A 17,823-nucleotide genomic window follows, 5' to 3' on the forward strand; every position below is an offset into this window, starting at 1 on the left:
AAAAATAACACAAAAAAATGTGTCAAAAACAAAGTCCACAATCCAACTGCTCCAACTGCCCGATAGCATCAATAGTGGTTATCTTAATTCTCACTTTATTAAATGTGTTAAATTGCATTTATTAAGGTTAAAAGTGTAACTACAACATGGCTCTTACATGTTGAAAGAGTGCTTTACAAACAGCAAGTAGTTTTCTGCACAGCAACAACAAACAGTTTGATATGAAACAGAAGACTTTATTGCCAAAGTTTTAAAACAGTGAACACCTCCAGCGTTATTTGTTTCTTCAAACTATCGACTGCAATCAGTAATGATTATGTACAAATATCGCATTGAATACAAAACAATCTATTTACAAAAATCACTGAAGCTTGTTGAAAGCTCATCCATAAAGAAACAGACAACACAATGAATAATATATATTAATATAAAGCAAAACTCGAAAATACAGTACACCATAATTTACACGTTGTTCTTTCTAACTTTTTGCATGAAGCCTCATTGAATTAGAGACGATCTTGTTCATACAGTTGGATAAATTCAGAGAAGTCATCTTAAAAAAAAGGAAAAACAGGTAGTTGAGGAAACAGGTAGTTTAAACTTTTTAACACATAAAACTTCACTTCTGAGGTAATCGTTTTCCTGACTTTTCTAAAAATCAAAGCCAACTTTTAAAATTCCTAGTGTACAAAGAAAGTGTTGTTTTACATTTTTAACATGGAATATACTTGTAAATGTACATACCTACATACCTAGTGTGCCTAAGTACCCTAAACATGATTGCCGTGGTCATAGTTTGGTGATTTTCAGACTCTTGTCCTTATTTTCATCTTTGTCTGTGCAGCGCGTGCATAACGTCAGAATCACCGGGATGAAAGTGAGGCCGTGAAGCATCCCGATAACCATGACGAGAAAGAAGATCTTAAAAAACATTCTGAACGTGTGAAACTCAGACGTCGCCAACACCGCCACGCCCAGAATGGTGGACACGGCCCCTTGAAGGATCGGGTAGCCCAAATGGGCGAGAGCTTCCACGGCTTTTTCATTCGGGCTGGACTTGTTACTTGCGGCGAAGCCGTAGGACATGTGAGCGGAGAAATCGACGGTGAAGCCGATGCAGACGGTGAAAATGATCATGGTGATGGAATCCAAAGAGATGTCCCATAACACCATGACGCCGGTGACTCCCACAGTCACTGAAGCGATCGAACCCGCTACCCATATTGAGCAGAGCGGGTTGGGAATCAGGAGGAGGGAGATGACGAGCATCACAGCCGTGATCACGCAGACGTTTTTAATCGTGCTGCTGACGACAACCTCGTACTGGTCGAAGAAGATGAACTTCTGGTTGTAGACTAATAACGGCGCTACTGTGCATCTGCCAACAGCTGCTTTTAAGTCTTTAAGCATGTGGACTTCCATGCTGGCATTGTTAATGTTAATAGTCTGAATGAAGACGCGGGATGCAAAGATGGCATCTCCTGTCAGGTTCACATCTTGCTTGAAAAAGGGGGAGACATCGAAAAATTGAGTTAAATTTTTGAGAAAAACATCTTTGTCGTCGAGGTTTAAATTTGCTTCTTCCCCATATGACAAATAAGAGTCCAGCCAGGATGTGTAGATGTCTTTATCTACAATATGGAGCCCTTGAAAGTTCTGCATGCACCGCTGAAGTTCCTGCCTCATGGTCTTATCCCAGTATGGGAATTCCTCACTTACAATAACCATCACAGATGGACCGTAATCAGAAAAATACTCCCTATCTTCCTTGTTGAATTTCCTGACGTGGGAGCCATCAGCTGCCAGATCATACAGTTCTATCCCCTGTTTAACGTGGAAGCATCCATAAATACTTGCAGCTAAATATACAACATATAGGAAGATTACAGCTCCCTTGACCCAGGGTTTGATCAAAAACGGGCCGTAGTAATCCTTAAAGAAATTACTCGCTGGCTGTTTTTTCTCCACGCCGGTGTTCTTATCATAGCCACCTCCCACACAGCAGATGTTATGTATCTCAGAACGGTGATCGAGGTTGTCTGATGGTATTTTCGCGCAGGTCAGCCAGTGCCGGTTGCTGGCTTCCCGCCTGCCGTTCAGAGCCATGAAGGCTCCCAAGAAGGTGATGGTGTAGATGTAACAGAAAATGATGGAGATGCTGGTGTAGAGGCAGAACGCCTGCACCGAGGGGAAGTCGGACGTGACGCCGATGGAGAACTTGAGGACGTCGGTCAGGGCGGTGATGGTGATTGGCAGGATGGCTTCTTTGTAGGTGTGAGCCATTCGCTTCGGGACTGGGTCATTGACTTTGGTGTGCTGCCAGTCGGCCACCATGACGAACATGTTGTTGAGGCCGATTCCTTGGAAAGAAATCACATGAGCGATGTAGAGTTAATGACAGTTTTAAGGGGACGGATTTGAAACATTTTACCAGGTTTATAGAGCATAAAATGCTCATAAAACACAATAAACTGCTCTGAATAACTCTCAGGGAATACAAAATGGGGACGAGGCTGATTTTTTCTCACCGAGTATGAGGAAGGGAGAGTTCGCGACCGTGATGACAAACGGCAGTCCGATGTAAAGCAGCAAGCCGAAAGAGGAGACGACAGCCAGGCCGGCGGAGAGCACGCCGAAGACAGCCACCCACACCTTGTTCCTCACATTGTCCCGTCTGTCAAGGAGGTAAAGACAGAGTGGTGCAATGAGTGAAGGAGACAATATACAATAAGAAAGTTCACTTTTACACAATTTTCACAGCAACATTTTACAAATTTATTTCAACTTCAACCGGAGCAGTCTAAAATTGGCACTCCGCATGCATGAAGCGATACAGAGCAGATGCATCATTAGCTTGTTGTTAGCTTTGTGAACCAGTAGATGCATCGTTAGCTTGTGTTAGCATTGTGACCAACCCTCAGTTACCAAAGTGTCAGCGCATGTCAGTCTAAACCAACATGCAGCGCTTCAAACCCGGCACCTCCAGGCTCATTTGGTTGATCGTACAGTAACATGCATACCTGTGAAATATATTTCATGGCTTACAAGATTACCCTTTCTCTTTTGGATGTCGATGTTAGTTTTGCTTTTTGTACTTTGAGTTGATAGCTTCTGTTGATGTCGTGTCTGATGAATGGAAAGTATTTAAAAATGCTGTAACCTCCAGGTGCAAATGTCAAGAGACAAGGGGAGCCATTCAAGTCGACAAACTGAATCAGTTACGAAGTTTTAGTATCTAAAGTTTGCTAACGTTAGCCGCTGCAAGCTACTGGTCATAGAATCCAGTCAAATTTTGAATTTACGGCAATAAAAAGAAGATTTAAAAACAAAATGATGTACAATTTAATAATAGAACTCTACCTGCAGCATGAAAAGCTTCATGTTCAGTTATTGTTCAACTTTAAATGTTTCAGATTTGGTGTTTATGATGTTTTTTGATTCATTGTGTTAGGTGTTTCTATTATTTTGTCCACTCCCTGTGCAATCACAATATATAAATATATATGAAATACCTTCTCTCAACTACGCCAGACGGAAACCAATTATAAGCACAGAACATCTAAATCTACATTGAAAATATCCAAAAATTAAAGTGTAAAATCAATTTGTAAATGAATCCGATTTTGCAGTAACGCTGCTTTTGTACTGAAACTGTCCTGATGACTACGCGTCACCTGCCTGCAGCTCTCCTCCTGAATCAGTCACGCAGATAAAACAACGGCTCTCTGTGTCCAGGACTCGGCCTGCAGTCAGGAAATCGCTCAGTGCGCGACAGTCACCGATCACTTCTTACCTGAGGCAGGATATCACCGAGAAGGTGATGGCGCAGGCATAAGTGATGAGGAATAAAGGGAAGCCATCTGTGGTGTGACTGTCAATCTCCTCCTGCTTGGATTTGGAGGTGAAGTAAGACACCTGCGATGGAGTGAAGCAGAGAGAGGAAGCCAACATGAGCTCTTAAGTCAGACGACTGTGTTTACACGCTGAAGTAAAAGCAGTGACAGCGCAGCTCGGATTTCAGGACAAATCAGCAACCACATAATCTCAAGAGGAAGTGTTGAGTAATCTGTTTCAAGGTGCTTTTTCGTTTTTCGTACGTTATTTTAGATACTAAGTTGATGTTTGTCTTAGTATCTCAGTGAAACAGCATACATGAAATAAAATATGAATGAGCATTTCTCTACTAAAACGGTTTTCTTTGCCGTTAGACAATCGTTTAGGGGGATAAATATGCAGGAAATATAAGTGAACAGTGAGTAAATTATAGAATAATCACAGACTTTTGTGACTCTGTCAATGTCCGCCATAAAACACAACCACAACAGCTCTTTAATTAAAAGTCTTGCATTGCATTGTGGTCCGGTGATGCTAATGCTGGTGGTATAATAAAGGGTACAAATGGTATTATTACGTATTGCTCCACTATTACATGACTCATGATGATTTCATGCATTAATTAATGGAGAATATATCACGTTTTTCTGTTTTTCACCATTAACAGATAATGATCTTACAACTTTAGTGTCTTTAAATCACCCTTAATAGATCAAGAAATGTTAATTCGCAGTCACATCATTCAGAAATTGATGTGGGAGATGCAAACATTTACATATTAAACATTAACACATAAACACAGCTTTGTAAATGAACTTTTTATGTACATTCCGGCTAATTTGATACACAATCAATGAATGTGACTGTGACAACATTCGCATAAAGATCACACGAGGTCGTACTTTGTTAAAGGTGAGCCGCAGGAATTCATGACACTTCCTGCAGTGAATCAGCACGAGTCATGCATCAGTAAATCATTACTAGAGTATATGATGTATGAATCCCTGTCGGAAAACACAAACACCCGACTTCCACCTCTTCATCTTCACATAATGTCGTAGTCAGGAACTTAAAAGAAAGAAAGAAAGAAAGACAGAAAGAAAGAAAGAAAGATTGAATTCCTTTCTACTGAGCTCCACCCACCAATCATATCACCACACAGAAGGAAGATTGCACCTCCTCACTGATAACAGCCTAGCTAACTCGGCTAACTAAGCAGGCTACTGCTAAGGAGGATGCTACATCCCACGCTGTCAAGAGCATGAGCCTGAGTTCTTCAAATGTTATTTCTCTGCACTACAGGTAAAAGGAAAATGAGGCATTTTTGACTTTGAGGTTTAACATCCCGACGAGAATATGGGCAGAAAATCCCTGGAAACACCTTCCCAATTCTCAGAAAGGCCAATAAAAGAAACACGATGTGAGAAAACAGAGCGCAGCCTCGAGCAGTGTGATACTCACGTCAATGTGTCTGCTGTCTGTCTCATCTGATAAGAGCTTCTTGAATCCTCTCAGCCATAATTTCGAGGCCTCAGCTGTGCTTTCCAGGTTATCTAAGTAGTAGAAGAGTTTTACAGTCCGAGCGCTCACGACTGAGCTGTTGGCATCCGTGACGACCCCGCCTAACACGGAGCCCAGAAACACTGAGATGGATCTGTGAGTGTACACGGGGAAGGTGATCTGGGTTTCGTTGGACTGAACGATTTCCAGGATGACGTTCGAGACACATTCGCCGTAGACTTTTGCACACAAGTCTTTGTACCTTAAAGTCCCGTTCACGGTGATGTTCAGGATCTTATCGTTGAGTCTGAGGATGTCCCCAAAGGCGGGATTTTCTAGAATGTTTGAGTTTCCGTTTGATAGAGCGATGAGGGATGCGTAGTGGCCCATGTCGTACAGCCTCTCCTCTGAAAACATCGAGCCATTGTAGGGGAAGTTCTCCTTGACGAACGCTCTCGTCACCTTCGAGGGTCCTTTCTTGGGTGTGTATTGCGTCTCGAAGTCGTTGTCCTCCCTGTCTCTGAGGAACGTGAAGCCTCCTCCGAGCGCTGCTGTGAGTATGAGGGGGATTACAAAAAAAAGCAGAGGACAGGAGCCTACAAGGGAACCGAGCTTCTCAAAGAAGCCCGACAGAGGCCTTGAGATGCAGTCTGTGCGCCTGCAGCCCATCTTCAGGAATGCAGTAGAGGAAGTGAAGATGTGGAGGAATCGCACCCTTTTTAAAGGCTGTGCAGATCACACTCCTCACACGCATATTTATGTAAGGCTTAATGATTTACCTTCAACAGGGAAACATACAAGAAACGGCTTTATGATTACCGGTAATCTCATGCTTCTTACAGATGCTGTAAAAGGATATCAGAGGCAGGGCACCGCCCTTCAAATGATAAAGGACAGATTTACATTGAAACGATGAGTTCCCAGAGGTCAGACTTTGATAACAAATATTTACCGCAATCTCTCAGGTGATGGTGACCCAGTAAATGACTTTACAATACAAGTAATCACAAGTGACCATCAGCAAGTATTTGGTCATTTTAATAAAAAGATAATGTCTTGAGAATCTTGTTGCGCAACATGGTTGTTTTATATTGTGGAGCAAAGTTCAACCAGTTGACTGAAAGTTGTAAATGGCCGTGAGTGTGAAACCTTCTCCTCAACAAATTATAGCTTAAGATCCACAACGAGGCACGGTAGCTCTGCTAAGCTTCATAAAAAGTTTGATTGACAGGTGACAGTCAGTGTGTATTGGCTAATTTTATTGGTGTTGATTAAGAAAACAGCAGGTAACTGTGTCAATACTGATTTGATAACAGTAATAAAAATATTGATAATCGTGTTGCATGAACTGTTTGTTTTATATTGTGGATTAAAGTTCATCTGACTGAAAGTTGTAAATGGCCGTAACTGTGAAACCTTCTCCTTGACAAATTATAGCTTAGCAGCCACGGCGAGGCACGGTAGCTCTGCTAAGCTTCATAAAAAGTTTGATACACTTTTTATTGGTGTTGATTAAGAGTACAACAAATAAATATGTGTCAATACTGATCTGATAACAGTAGTTTTTATACTGTGGATTAAAGTTCAACTAATTTACTAGAAGTTGTAAATGTCGGCACCTGTGAATCCAGAAAGTTCTTCATTACGTAAGTCAGGTCAGTAAAGTTTCATTTAAGGCTAAAAGAGAGGCACGGAACGTATCATTAGCAGGTCCGGCTAACTAACCCACTTTGTACAGCAGTAGGCTAACTGTGTTTTACGTATGCTAAAAGACATTAACAACTTAAGCCTTGTTCACAACTAGTGCACAAAGTGGTAATACTTCACTATGTTGTGTTAGCGAGTCCTAAATGCTGACTTTAAGAGTTTAGCGTTTAAGCTAACATTAGCAGGTCTTCTTTTTTTATTGGATTCATGAGCTTTACACTCGAAAAAACGTGACCAAATGATGACCCAATTAAGTTTGCAAAACTCACGCTAAGACAGCAGATTGTGAGCTGTGGTTTCCCCAGTAAACAAACCGAGTGTTCCTGCAAGCACCCCGACTGTAGCAGGCTATTCATACCTTGCTACCTGGCAATGAAACTGCTGCTTTCATGGCATCCATGGTTTGCTAAGGGCTGAAACACCAGCTACCACAAGTTCATGCATAACGTGTGGTAGCCGGAGACTCGAGTTTGGGGTTTGAAAATATGATAATACAAGAACAAAGTTTCTTTATTTCTATGTCTTCAACTTGGATCATGATTTAGCTTTAGCCTTAATCGCTATCATGAGCATGTTATCATGAATGTAGTATATTCCGTAATTTCCCAGCTTGGGATCAATAAAGTATATCTATCTATCTATCTATCTATCTATCTATCTATCTATCTATCTATCTAAACTGCATATTTGGGACCTCTTTAATGAGATTCTAGTTAATGGAGTAATCTGTAAACATGAAATCAGTCAGCAGGAGAAACTGTTTTCAGCCAGCTTATGGACTTTACAACAGCAAACTGAAGTCTGGGTCTTAACAAACAGTCAATTGCAGCAAAATGTTATATATAGAAATCCGACAAAGGCCTACATGCCCTCAAGATGTAACATTTTAACCTTAAGTTCCTCGATATATTTGGAGTGAGAGTCCGAGAGGGTCAGTCTTGCACCTTCAAGCCAGTCGGCCCTCCCTGGCAGTTAACCCCTGTCAGTCAGCTGTCAGTCAGAGTCCTCGGGGACCGGGCTCATATCTCATTTCACACAGATCCATCTCGGGGTCATTGATTTCTCATTCTCCGAGTGAGAAATGGATTCTGTTTCCCTCGTCCCAGAGAGGAGAAGATCCTGGCAGACGGTCGCCAGGAGCCTGATGGAGGCATCAGTTAAATGTAATCTGTTTCAGGACCCTTCAGTTATTTTGTTCACCTTGAATTGAATCACTGCCTTTGTCTGTGTGCTTATCAAAGGCTGTTAACAGCAGATAGGTACAGATGGGTATTGTTCAGCCCCGAGGTTGCATCAAAATGCAAATGAGTTCAATCCAATAACAATCATCTTCTGGTGGTGAGCTCCTGTTGACACCTTCATTAGCTCTCTCTTTTTCTCTCCGCCGCCTCTTCCTCGCGCTTCGCAGAGGTATGTTGGGGTGCGATAGGCAATTAGCAGGGAAGCCTCGGGTGAACACGCTGTTGAGATGTGTTGGCTGATTGTTTGGCTGTTGCTTCCAGACAGAAACCATTGATCATGAAGAAGAAAAAAACGCTCCACTATGCAACAATACTCTTAATAAGACAACAGTCTAAAGAGAAGCAGCTACACACAGACTGACATATGAATGCAGATCGCTGTTTGAGTGAAATCCCAGTCATATCGGGCCCCTCATGAGGGTATGGACCAACATGTGAGCTGGACCGGGACAAGGTCCCTCACTGGCTTCCCACTTGAATACTGAAAACTGTCTTTGTGAGGGAACGCTGGCCGAGGCAGCGGCACTGCTGCCAAGAATTTAACTCGGGTCTTTGCAGTGGTGGGCGAGTGTTTTACCTCCACTTCTGAACAAATATTTGGAGCCAGTACTTCACGCCAGCACTTTTTTAACGTGACTATTTTTTTGTGCCAAGATGGACCAGAGAATGATCTCCTCCCCCCCTGTGGGTTTTATTCTTGGCAGGGGTGAGAAAGTCTCTGAAGCGTTTATTTAAACCATCATGTGACAGTCGTATCCCACTGAAACCAGTTCTAATGACTCTCTGTCAACGGAGACATTTTGACTTGCAAAAATTAAACATTGTGTGATTGAACCAAATCCGTACAACATACAGACAGGCTGCAATAAAACTTTAACGCACGTTTAGACTTGATTTAAAGGGTAACTCCACCAATTGTACACATTTAAGTGTGTTTACAGGTTTTGGGGAGAACTGTTGCATATGTGGAAAAAAAAAAAAAAAAAAGCATAAAGCCTTTTGTGGCTCCAGACGAAGCTGCATGTAATCTGATAAAGATCCTCCAGTGATGTCGCTCAGTTGCATTGTGGGTAGTGTAGGTTCCAGGTAGCCAGTACCAGTAGATCTTAAATCCTACACGGGGAAGCCTTACATAATCTAATTTCTACATTGCGGATTTGTTGAGAAACCACAGAGTGAGGGATCTTCGGTGCAGAGCCTCGAATCAAGCCACGTCACCGGTTCTTCTTTCCAAACTCGTCCGACGCCTTAATTTCCTCCTCTCTCCTTTCCATTTCCCTCCGCTGTGAAGAAGCCGTTTCCATTATGCCACAGGTTCACATTAAGGAGATGGGAGCAGGCTGGTACCTGCAATTATCCCTGCTCACCGAGCCGTGGGCCAGTTGGAGCCGAGCAACAGCTGGCTCTCTCCTCCCCCTTCGCCACACACACACACACACACACACACGCACCTGCACACTTTCCCTCCTCCCCCCACCTTCAGACACTTACCCACCCATTCCTCACATCCACCTGCCAAGCAGCTTGATTAATAAGGCCAATGCTCACAGCGAAGCGAACCACAGACACAGAGGGGAGGAAGGGGAGGAAGGGGAGGAGGGAGGGCGAGCACGGGAGGGCACAAAGAGGCCTCCAGTATGTGACCGCGTGTTGTGTAAAATTCGTGCACGGCGCAAAAAAAGTGATCCGTCATCCCGTAAGCATGGAAACACACTGAGGTACAGTCAGAGGAGTGGATCTAAAATATTGCACTGATTCAAAAAAAAAACAGCCCGGGTCGTAATTCATCCTGACGTCCCTCAGCACCTTTCTCTCTTCCTCTCTGTCCGTTTGCCCAATAACACCAGAGAGCAAAGGACTTTGATTCTGTCAAGAGCAATGAATCACTTCAAACCAACTGCTGCTGCTGCTGCTGCTGCTGCTGCTGCTTTCTCCTCAACGCTCGCTCATCTTCACACAAACACTGACTGGGAAAAAACCCAGCTTCCTATGTGCTCGCATTTGTAGCACGCATGTCTGTGATTTTGATACTCTGAATATCTGATATGAGGCGGTTTTTTTTTATCTACAGATGTTGATGCCCTTCTTGTCTTTCCTTCAAAATTTCCGTTCTGTACATATCAAGAAATAATAGGGAGAAAGTTTACCGGGAATGTTTGCTGCTTAGATGTGAGATGTAGACAACCTCCATGACATAGTTTACCTATGTGTGAGATTGGTTTGGGACTTAGTCTTAGTCTTGGTTCCATTTAAAGGAAATCTTGATGCTGGAGAGTTCATTTGTACAAGTTCAAACTGTACATTTCCTCTATGTTGCAAATTTATTTAGGTTAATTTCTCTCTTGTCACAACGCTGCGCTTATGTTTGGGTTTAGGCAGCTACGACCACTTGGCTGTGGTTAGGGAAATATCATGGTTTGGCGTTAAAATACCTGGTTTTGGTCGCCACAAACACAGTTTGAAATGTCCCAACGTCACCCCAAAAACTCCCAGCGGTGTTGCCACAAACACATCTGGAAATGTTCCCAAGTCCGGAAACGATGCTGGAAATGGTCCCCAGTTCTACTAAAATAATATCCAGTTGTGTCGCGCTTACAAGAGCCAAAATGCAAACAGAAGAAGAAGAAGAAGACTTGGACCACTGCCATCAGAAACTCAATTGTGGATTTAACCTCCAGGATGAACTGGGAGGTCGACATTATCCCCCAACATTAGTGTTGGACCTCACTGATTCTCTTGTGGCTGAACGGAAGCAACTTTGCAAATGATGTGTTCAACAGTCAAATATGGATGTAATGTTCAGGTGTCCACATAGTTTTGTCAATGATAAATATTCTTTAAAAGCGAAAAAGTGAAGAGAACCTGCCTCCTCTGAGTTCTGGCAGGAACAGGGAGGATGATCCACATCAGAGGACATGCAGGCGGACTGCTTTGTCAAATCTGGCCTGACTTTCCATCTATTTTAGACTGCAGTCATAAGCAATCCTGGAGATCTATGAAACGTATCTTCCTCCTCTCCTCTGCTCTCCTCGCGGCTGCTGAGGCAGCACCTGGATTTAAATGACTCGACTGATGGCCACAGAGACAGCATTCATCTCTGGACTCTCCTGTAATGGATGGCGTGACGTCCGAGGGGTGGAAAATCTCCCTCGGTGGGGGACGGCACTCCGCCCCCTACTCTGTGTTACATGATGTTTTCTTCGGACGGATGTGCGGCAGAGAAGAGCGATGTGGCTTTGTTGGAAGTCTTGTAAATACGACTTAAATGGAGATATTTTCCCTTTAACTCTGGTAATTCTGGCTCATACGTTGTATCCGAGCAAATAAGAGGGAAAATAACCCTTTAAATTGGAAATAACATATATTTTAACAGTAATCTTAAGCATCTCAGTTCCAGTAAAAAGGAAAATAATCACAATATACTTCCTTGTTCAAGAAAGGAGATAACACAAGCTGAAAGTTCAGCCACTTCCAAGAAACTCGAGACGAGATACAGAGAATATTTTTCCCCAGAACGTCTCAAGAGAGCACGCAAGAACAATATAACAGCTAACATAACAGCTTTACTTTGAAGGAGACTGTATGGTGCTGGGCGATGATAACAGTGTGTCTCAAGAGGTTTTTTTTTATATATATAATTTTGAAAAATAACCCCTTCCACCTTCAGTCAGGTGGTTAACGAGTCGGTGGACACTGATAGGTCGAGCGCGCCGGCTGTTCGAGCTTCACCCGGCAATTAGCGGTCTGCAAAAACTCCCGGAGATCGATTCATTAGCTGTGTTCCTAATGCCACGCTGTGAGATCTGTCTCGTGGCTCTTTACAGCTCTGCAGCTCGCCTCACGTGAGCAGAGGAGGAGCTCAGGTGATGAGAAGAAGGACGAGGTCAATGAAACATGTACACATTGAAAAAGGCTGCAAATTAAAGAGTTGGAGCAGATTCAAGGTAAAACGTGGGATAAAAACAGACTAAACGTAGTACAAGATTACAAAACGTGAATATTTTCTAGTTTATACTTGTCTATTATAGGAAACTGAATATCTACATGACATTTTTCACTTTTTCCTGACATTTCATAGACAAAACAACTTATTGATTCATCAAACAATCCGCAGATTAATCTCATTGACAGCCTCATGTAACCTTAGAAGTAATACCAACTACAAAAATAACAACAAGATGTCCAAATTTAGGCAGAAAGTGGATTGGTGCGTCTCAACTCATGCATAAAAGCATACAATCAACTTAAAGATTATCTCCCTGACTGCAGATATTGATTTTCCTCATGCTCGTTTATTTGACCTCCAGCCAGTAATTAATTCCTGATATACTGTTACTGAAACGCTGCCACCCAGCAGTGTTCCCACGCGGCTGTGGCCGAGAGGCAGACACCCCCATCTAGTGGGCCGCGGCTCAGTCATGTAAAGAAATGTTGCATAATCAATAGGCTTTAAATCGAGTTCGAAAACAGTTAAGAGCCCCATTACAGACTCATCAGTCTCAATGTGCTGTGTGGCTTTTTTCTCTCACTCCTGCAGGCTCGGGCGAGATTTAGCTTTTTTGATTCAAGTCTTTGAAATCAATATTTAATCATTTTTCTTCATTTTTGTTTGAATTTTTCTCTCTTTTACTTTTTTTGTGTCCTCGTATTTTTTAAATTTAAGCGAAACATAGCAAACAACCTGGAAAAATTATGAATATGACACAAACATGAGACATAGATTGTATATTTTATTTTAAAATAATAAATTCGTATTTAAATTAGATCAGGAAAATGCTGCAATAATCCTACATCACTTTCAAGAAGGAGTCCTGTATCATGTTCTCCACCTCCTCCACCAGCACGCTGTACTCCGCCTGACAGACGGTGTGTCCCCTCCTGCCGCTCTCCTCCAGGCATCGCATCATGCCCCTGTGTGTTTCTGGTCCGGACGCGGCCGATGCGAGCGTCTTCAGCTGCTCGACGGGGTCCTCTGGAATATTTCGAATGTCTAAGGCTTCGAACACGGCGGGAGCAAACTTCCCATAGTGAGCGGTGGCGCAGAGCACCACGGGGCACGAGCCGTCCTGCAGCCTGTCAGCCACCACTTTGGCCACGGCGGTATGTGTGTCCATGACGTAGCCCGTCTGTGTGCGAACGCTCTGGATGGCGGCCAAGCAGTCGTCCTCAGAGCACCAGCCAGCCAGCACCTCCCGCTGAATCCTGCCAACAAGAGGCCCGGGCACCTGAAAGTGCTGCTGCGCGTCCAGGCGTGCGAACAGCTCCCTGACAAGACGGCTGTCTCCGTCAGAGACGTGGTGGATAAACCTCTCCAGGTTGGAGGATTTCAGGATATCTATAGCCGGGGAGTGGGACAGCATCAGAGGCCGTCCCCGCAGGTCGCACTCGCCGGTGGTGATAAAGTCCGTGACGATGCGGTTGTGGTTGGACGCACAGATGACTTTTCTTATCGGGATGCCCATTTGCTTGGCGTACACAGCCGACATGGCGTTGCCAAAGTTACCGGTGGGGATGCAAACATCGATGGGCTGCCCGAACTTGATGACACCGTCTCTGCACAGATCCAGATAGGCTGAGGAGTGATACACCACCTGCAAGAGGACGCAAAGTTAACTCAACAGTTATACTGTTCAAAAATAAAAGTGAGCTGCTGCCTGACACAAAAAAAAACATTTCAAAGTTTTTACTCAACGTCATTTGGTCCCTCTTAGTTCTTAAGGGCCCAAACAAGCCATCTGTGTTGTCTGTGGCTTTAGTTTTAGACTAATACAGACTGCCGACACCTTGTGAAGATATTCGGCAGATTAAATTGATGATAGTATATCCATTTGTTCCATAATTTTGCCAATTTCTTCTTGCACATCAGATGAAATATCTCTTGTGAAAAACTCTACTACGACTGACTGACCTGGGGCAGCAGCCGGGCCCAGTTGATGGAGTTGGCGGTGCTGAGGACGGTGCCGTACTCCACAGCGAGGTGCCCGCTCAGCCCGGACTCCCCGAACATCCTCTTATTGCTTCTCTGGCAGAAGTCGAAGTCCGACCGGACGCTGACGGCTCTGGCGTTGCCCTCCCTGTAGCTCGTCATCTGGAGCTTCTGGATCTCGCTCACGCCTTCCTCCGGGAAAAACACCAGCACCCCGGTCCTGTGTCTGTCAGAGCCGCTCAGCCTGCTGAAGCCGCTCAGCACGGCGCTCCCGGTGTCTCCGGAGGTGGCGACGAGAATGAGGTAGTTGCACATCTGGGGGAGGCAGTAGGCGAAGAGCTGGGGCATCAGCTGCAGGGCGAGGTCTTTGAACGAGGCGGTGGGGCCGTGAAAAAGCTCCTGGACGTACTGATTGCCGGTGAGGTGTTTGACCGGTGCCACTGCCTCACTGGAAAAGTTCGACGTAACGTATGCGTTGAATATCATCGTCCTGAGATCCACAGGAGAGACGTCCAACGGGTGTACGCACTTCTCCAGTAACACTAACGCTCGCTCTGGGTATGACATGTCCGCTAGTCTCAGCCATTCACGGGCATCTAACTTCGGGAAGCCGTTTTTGGGAACATAGAGGCCTCCATCTGTGGCCAGGCCCTCGATGACCACATCACTGAAGTATGTTTTCTGATTGGACGATCCCTGGTCAGTCCTGGTCGACACGTAGGTTTCTGCATCGCGGTTCTGATACCTCTCCACAGCTTTCACCACCTTCTCTGCCACTTCCTCCATCGTGTCCCCAGTTCCGCACAGCACCCGCACGTCGAGCCACCTCTCGTAGAACTGTTTCCTGTAACCCAGGATGTCCCTCATGGACAACCCCGCCTCCTGGCCCACGATCCTGTTCACCTTCATCCTGGCGAGACGCTGCACGATGTCTTCGCAGCCCACGTCCAGGTAGACGACCAGTCCGGAGTCTTTGACGTGCTGCATGGCTGCGGTGTGGAGAGGGTTGGAGCCTGTCAGGGAAACAACACACCCCGAGGCGGCGAAGTTACACAAAGCGTCGCCTTCTTCCTCCAGGAAGCGCTCCCCGCCGACGGCCGCCAGCTTGGCAGCGACGGGCATCTTCCATGTCTTCTCCAAGACGTCGTCGTCGATGTCAATGACAGGGAGTCCCAGTCTGTGGGCCACTATCCTCCCCACTGTGGTCTTCCCTGCTCCAGGAGGACCCATGAGCAGGAGGTTCTTGTGCCCCAGCAGGGAGGCTCTGGTGGACAGCCATGATCTGGATGTTGGAAATGGACTCAGGCAGCATCTGACGGCTCTGAGCGCAAGCCAACCTGCATTCAGTAAACCCATTGAAGAGTCCGATGACAGCAGACTCTTCTCCTGTGAAACAGAAAATAGCCTTAAGTAGGTGAATATATGTCACTAAGGAAAGTAAGAAAGGAAGCAAGGAAGCAAGGAAGTAACTTAGGAAGTAAGTAAGTATGAATAATGCCATTAAGTAAGTAAAGAAGAAGAAAGAAAGAAAGAAAGAAAGCAGTATGTCAAGTAAGGAAGGAAAGAAGGAAGTAACTAAGGATGTAAGTGAGAAAGAAAGTCATTAGTGAAGGAAGGAAAGAAGAAAAATAATAATTAAGTAAGAAAGAAAGTATGTAAACAAGGAAGTAAGGAAGTAACTAAGGAAGTAAGTAAGTAAGAAATGATGCCATTAAGCAAGGAAGAAGGAAAGGAGGAAGGTAGAAAATTAGTCATTAGGTAAAGAAAGAAAGAAACAAACAAACAATGAAACAAAGAAAGAAAGCAGTATGTCATTAAGTGAGGAAGGAAGGAAATAAATAATTAGGTAAGAGTGTCAAACCTTCATTCAGGTTTAAAAATTTCCACAATGTGTTAAGAAATTACAATTAAGTGTATTATTGGTCTCAGCAGTGCAACAACCAGTATACAGAGTAAGTCAGGAGTACAGGGAAATAAAGGACACGATCCTGCATTTAGGACACAGATAAAACACCAATAAAAACTGGACTATATAATAATAAAACATCAATAAAATATCAATTGACACACTGTGTTCAGAGCAGCTGGAACAGTACGTGTTTTACAGCCCGGTCACTAGATCAAAATGACGTGTTATCATAACTTTAATGCGCGAGATACTTACGTGAAATGTTGTAATCCCGTACTTTAAACCCAATCATATATTTTTAGTGCAGCCGTGGAAAGCTACATGGTTTGTTTAAACGGGCAAAGTGCAACTCTGCGCAATGTTTCCTACTGTGGTAAAGTGAGCCCCTGTCTGATTTTCGTTGCGCGTGAACTACAGTAAATAGGGTAAACATGGTCCTAAAAGATACACATAGCCTACGTGTATTTGTTCTTTATGAAGATTGAACATTTTCCTCATGTGTAATCAGGTGTATGTTTTATTTTACCGATCGTTTATCGGACGAATCCAAGTGATTGTTTACTCTGATGTTCTCCTTAATGGTATTAAACCCAATTATTCCCACTGTACCTGTTTGTTGAAATTTCACAATAAAACACTCTTATCTCTCTAGGGAGTCTGCTGTGTTTGTTTCTCGTATGGTTTTAGGGGACTTTATAGGGATGGGCTTTTATTTTATTTTTTGTTGCTTATGCATGAATTTGTGAATTTTGAATTTAGTGGTGCACATTTGGTTACATTTCACTGCAGCAATGTGGAGAAATGTCACCTCAAAATAATAGAATTTAGTTTTCTAAAAATTCAGGTATTTTATTCTAAAAATTCAGATTTGTTTTTCTAAAAAGCCAGATATTTTTTTCTAACACTCCAGATTTTTTCCCCTAAAAATTCAGATTTTGTTTCTAAAAATTCTCTCCAGGCAGAGCATAAGCGAACTAAGCAGCCGATTGGGGCCCCTTATCTATCTATCAATCTCTCTCTCTCTCTCTCTCTCTCTCTCTCTCTCTCTCTCTATATATATATATATATATATATATATATATATATATATATATATATATATATACTTATTTTTTAACATATTAAAGACATTAAACAAGTTACATGAATTAGTGAATAATTCAAGCCAAGATGATTCTGATTTCATGATCAATATGCCTGGGGGCCGCATCTGTGTCCAGGGGGACAATAGTTCATAATCTGTCACTGTATTAATACAATTTATAATGTAACATCATAGTGTGACATTTGGGTCAATAAATGTCAAGCACGGGTGACTCCGCGGTGGTGGGAGGGGAGTTGGGAATCAAGTAGGAATCAAATTCTGCTTAGGGCCCCCAAAAGGCTTGGGCCGGCACTGTCTCCAGGTGTGAACCCACAACCTCAAATCTTTGAGCTTCTCAGTGATAACAAAAATTCTGAGAACTAACCAAGGAAGGAATTTGTTTGGTCAGAAGTCAGAATTACATATAGTTATTTTGCCTTGGTTATGACCATAAAGTCAAAATTCAGGTACAATATTTCTGGATTTCATGCATGATAGGAGAAGATATTTGGAGTTACCGACCACAACAACTATTAACAACCAACACAAGAATAAAATAAAATAAAAGCCCACCCGTATAAAGCCCCTTAAAAAACATGAGAAACAAACACAGCAGACTCCC

General features: G+C 43.5%; 2 protein-coding genes across 2 annotated transcripts; both read right to left on the minus strand.

The window, feature by feature from the left end:
* Window positions 1-215: 215 nt before the first annotated feature.
* Window positions 216-6,042, minus strand: LOC115569610 (patched domain-containing protein 3). Its single transcript, XM_030397612.1, has 4 exons — window positions 5,296-6,042; window positions 3,794-3,915; window positions 2,529-2,674; window positions 216-2,360 (listed from the first exon to the last, which is right to left on the minus strand). The coding sequence occupies exons 1-4, from the start codon at window positions 6,001-6,003 to the stop codon at window positions 790-792; spliced, it is 2,547 nt and encodes an 848-aa protein (XP_030253472.1). The 5' UTR covers window positions 6,004-6,042; the 3' UTR covers window positions 216-789.
* A 6,950-nt stretch (window positions 6,043-12,992) lies between these two features.
* On the minus strand, window positions 12,993-16,529 carry thnsl1 (threonine synthase like 1). Its single transcript, XM_030399019.1, has 3 exons — window positions 16,373-16,529; window positions 14,191-15,594; window positions 12,993-13,873 (listed from the first exon to the last, which is right to left on the minus strand). Exons 2-3 carry the CDS (start codon window positions 15,562-15,564, stop codon window positions 13,070-13,072), a joined length of 2,178 nt encoding a protein of 725 aa, XP_030254879.1. The 5' UTR covers window positions 15,565-15,594; window positions 16,373-16,529; the 3' UTR covers window positions 12,993-13,069.
* Between the last annotated feature and the right edge of the window lie 1,294 nt (window positions 16,530-17,823).

The sequence above is a fragment of the Sparus aurata genome, chromosome 19 (genome assembly GCF_900880675.1).
Source record: "Sparus aurata chromosome 19, fSpaAur1.1, whole genome shotgun sequence".
Classification (NCBI taxonomy): Eukaryota; Metazoa; Chordata; class Actinopteri; order Spariformes; family Sparidae; genus Sparus; species Sparus aurata.

Coding starts and splice junctions, on each gene's coding strand:
- thnsl1 (XM_030399019.1), bottom strand. CDS start 15,564: ATGGGTTTACTGAATGCAGGTTGGCTTGCGCTCAGAGCCGTCAGATGC. Junction 13,874..14,190: donor GGGCCCGGCTGCTGCCCCAG/GTCAGTCAGTCG, acceptor GTCCTCTTGCAG/GTGGTGTATCACTCCTCAGC.
- LOC115569610 (XM_030397612.1), bottom strand. CDS start 6,003: ATGGGCTGCAGGCGCACAGACTGCATCTCAAGGCCTCTGTCGGGCTTC. Junction 2,675..3,793: donor TCGGTGATATCCTGCCTCAG/GTAAGAAGTGAT, acceptor CCTCCTTGACAG/ACGGGACAATGTGAGGAACA. Junction 2,361..2,528: donor CTCTCCCTTCCTCATACTCG/GTGAGAAAAAAT, acceptor TTTCTTTCCAAG/GAATCGGCCTCAACAACATG.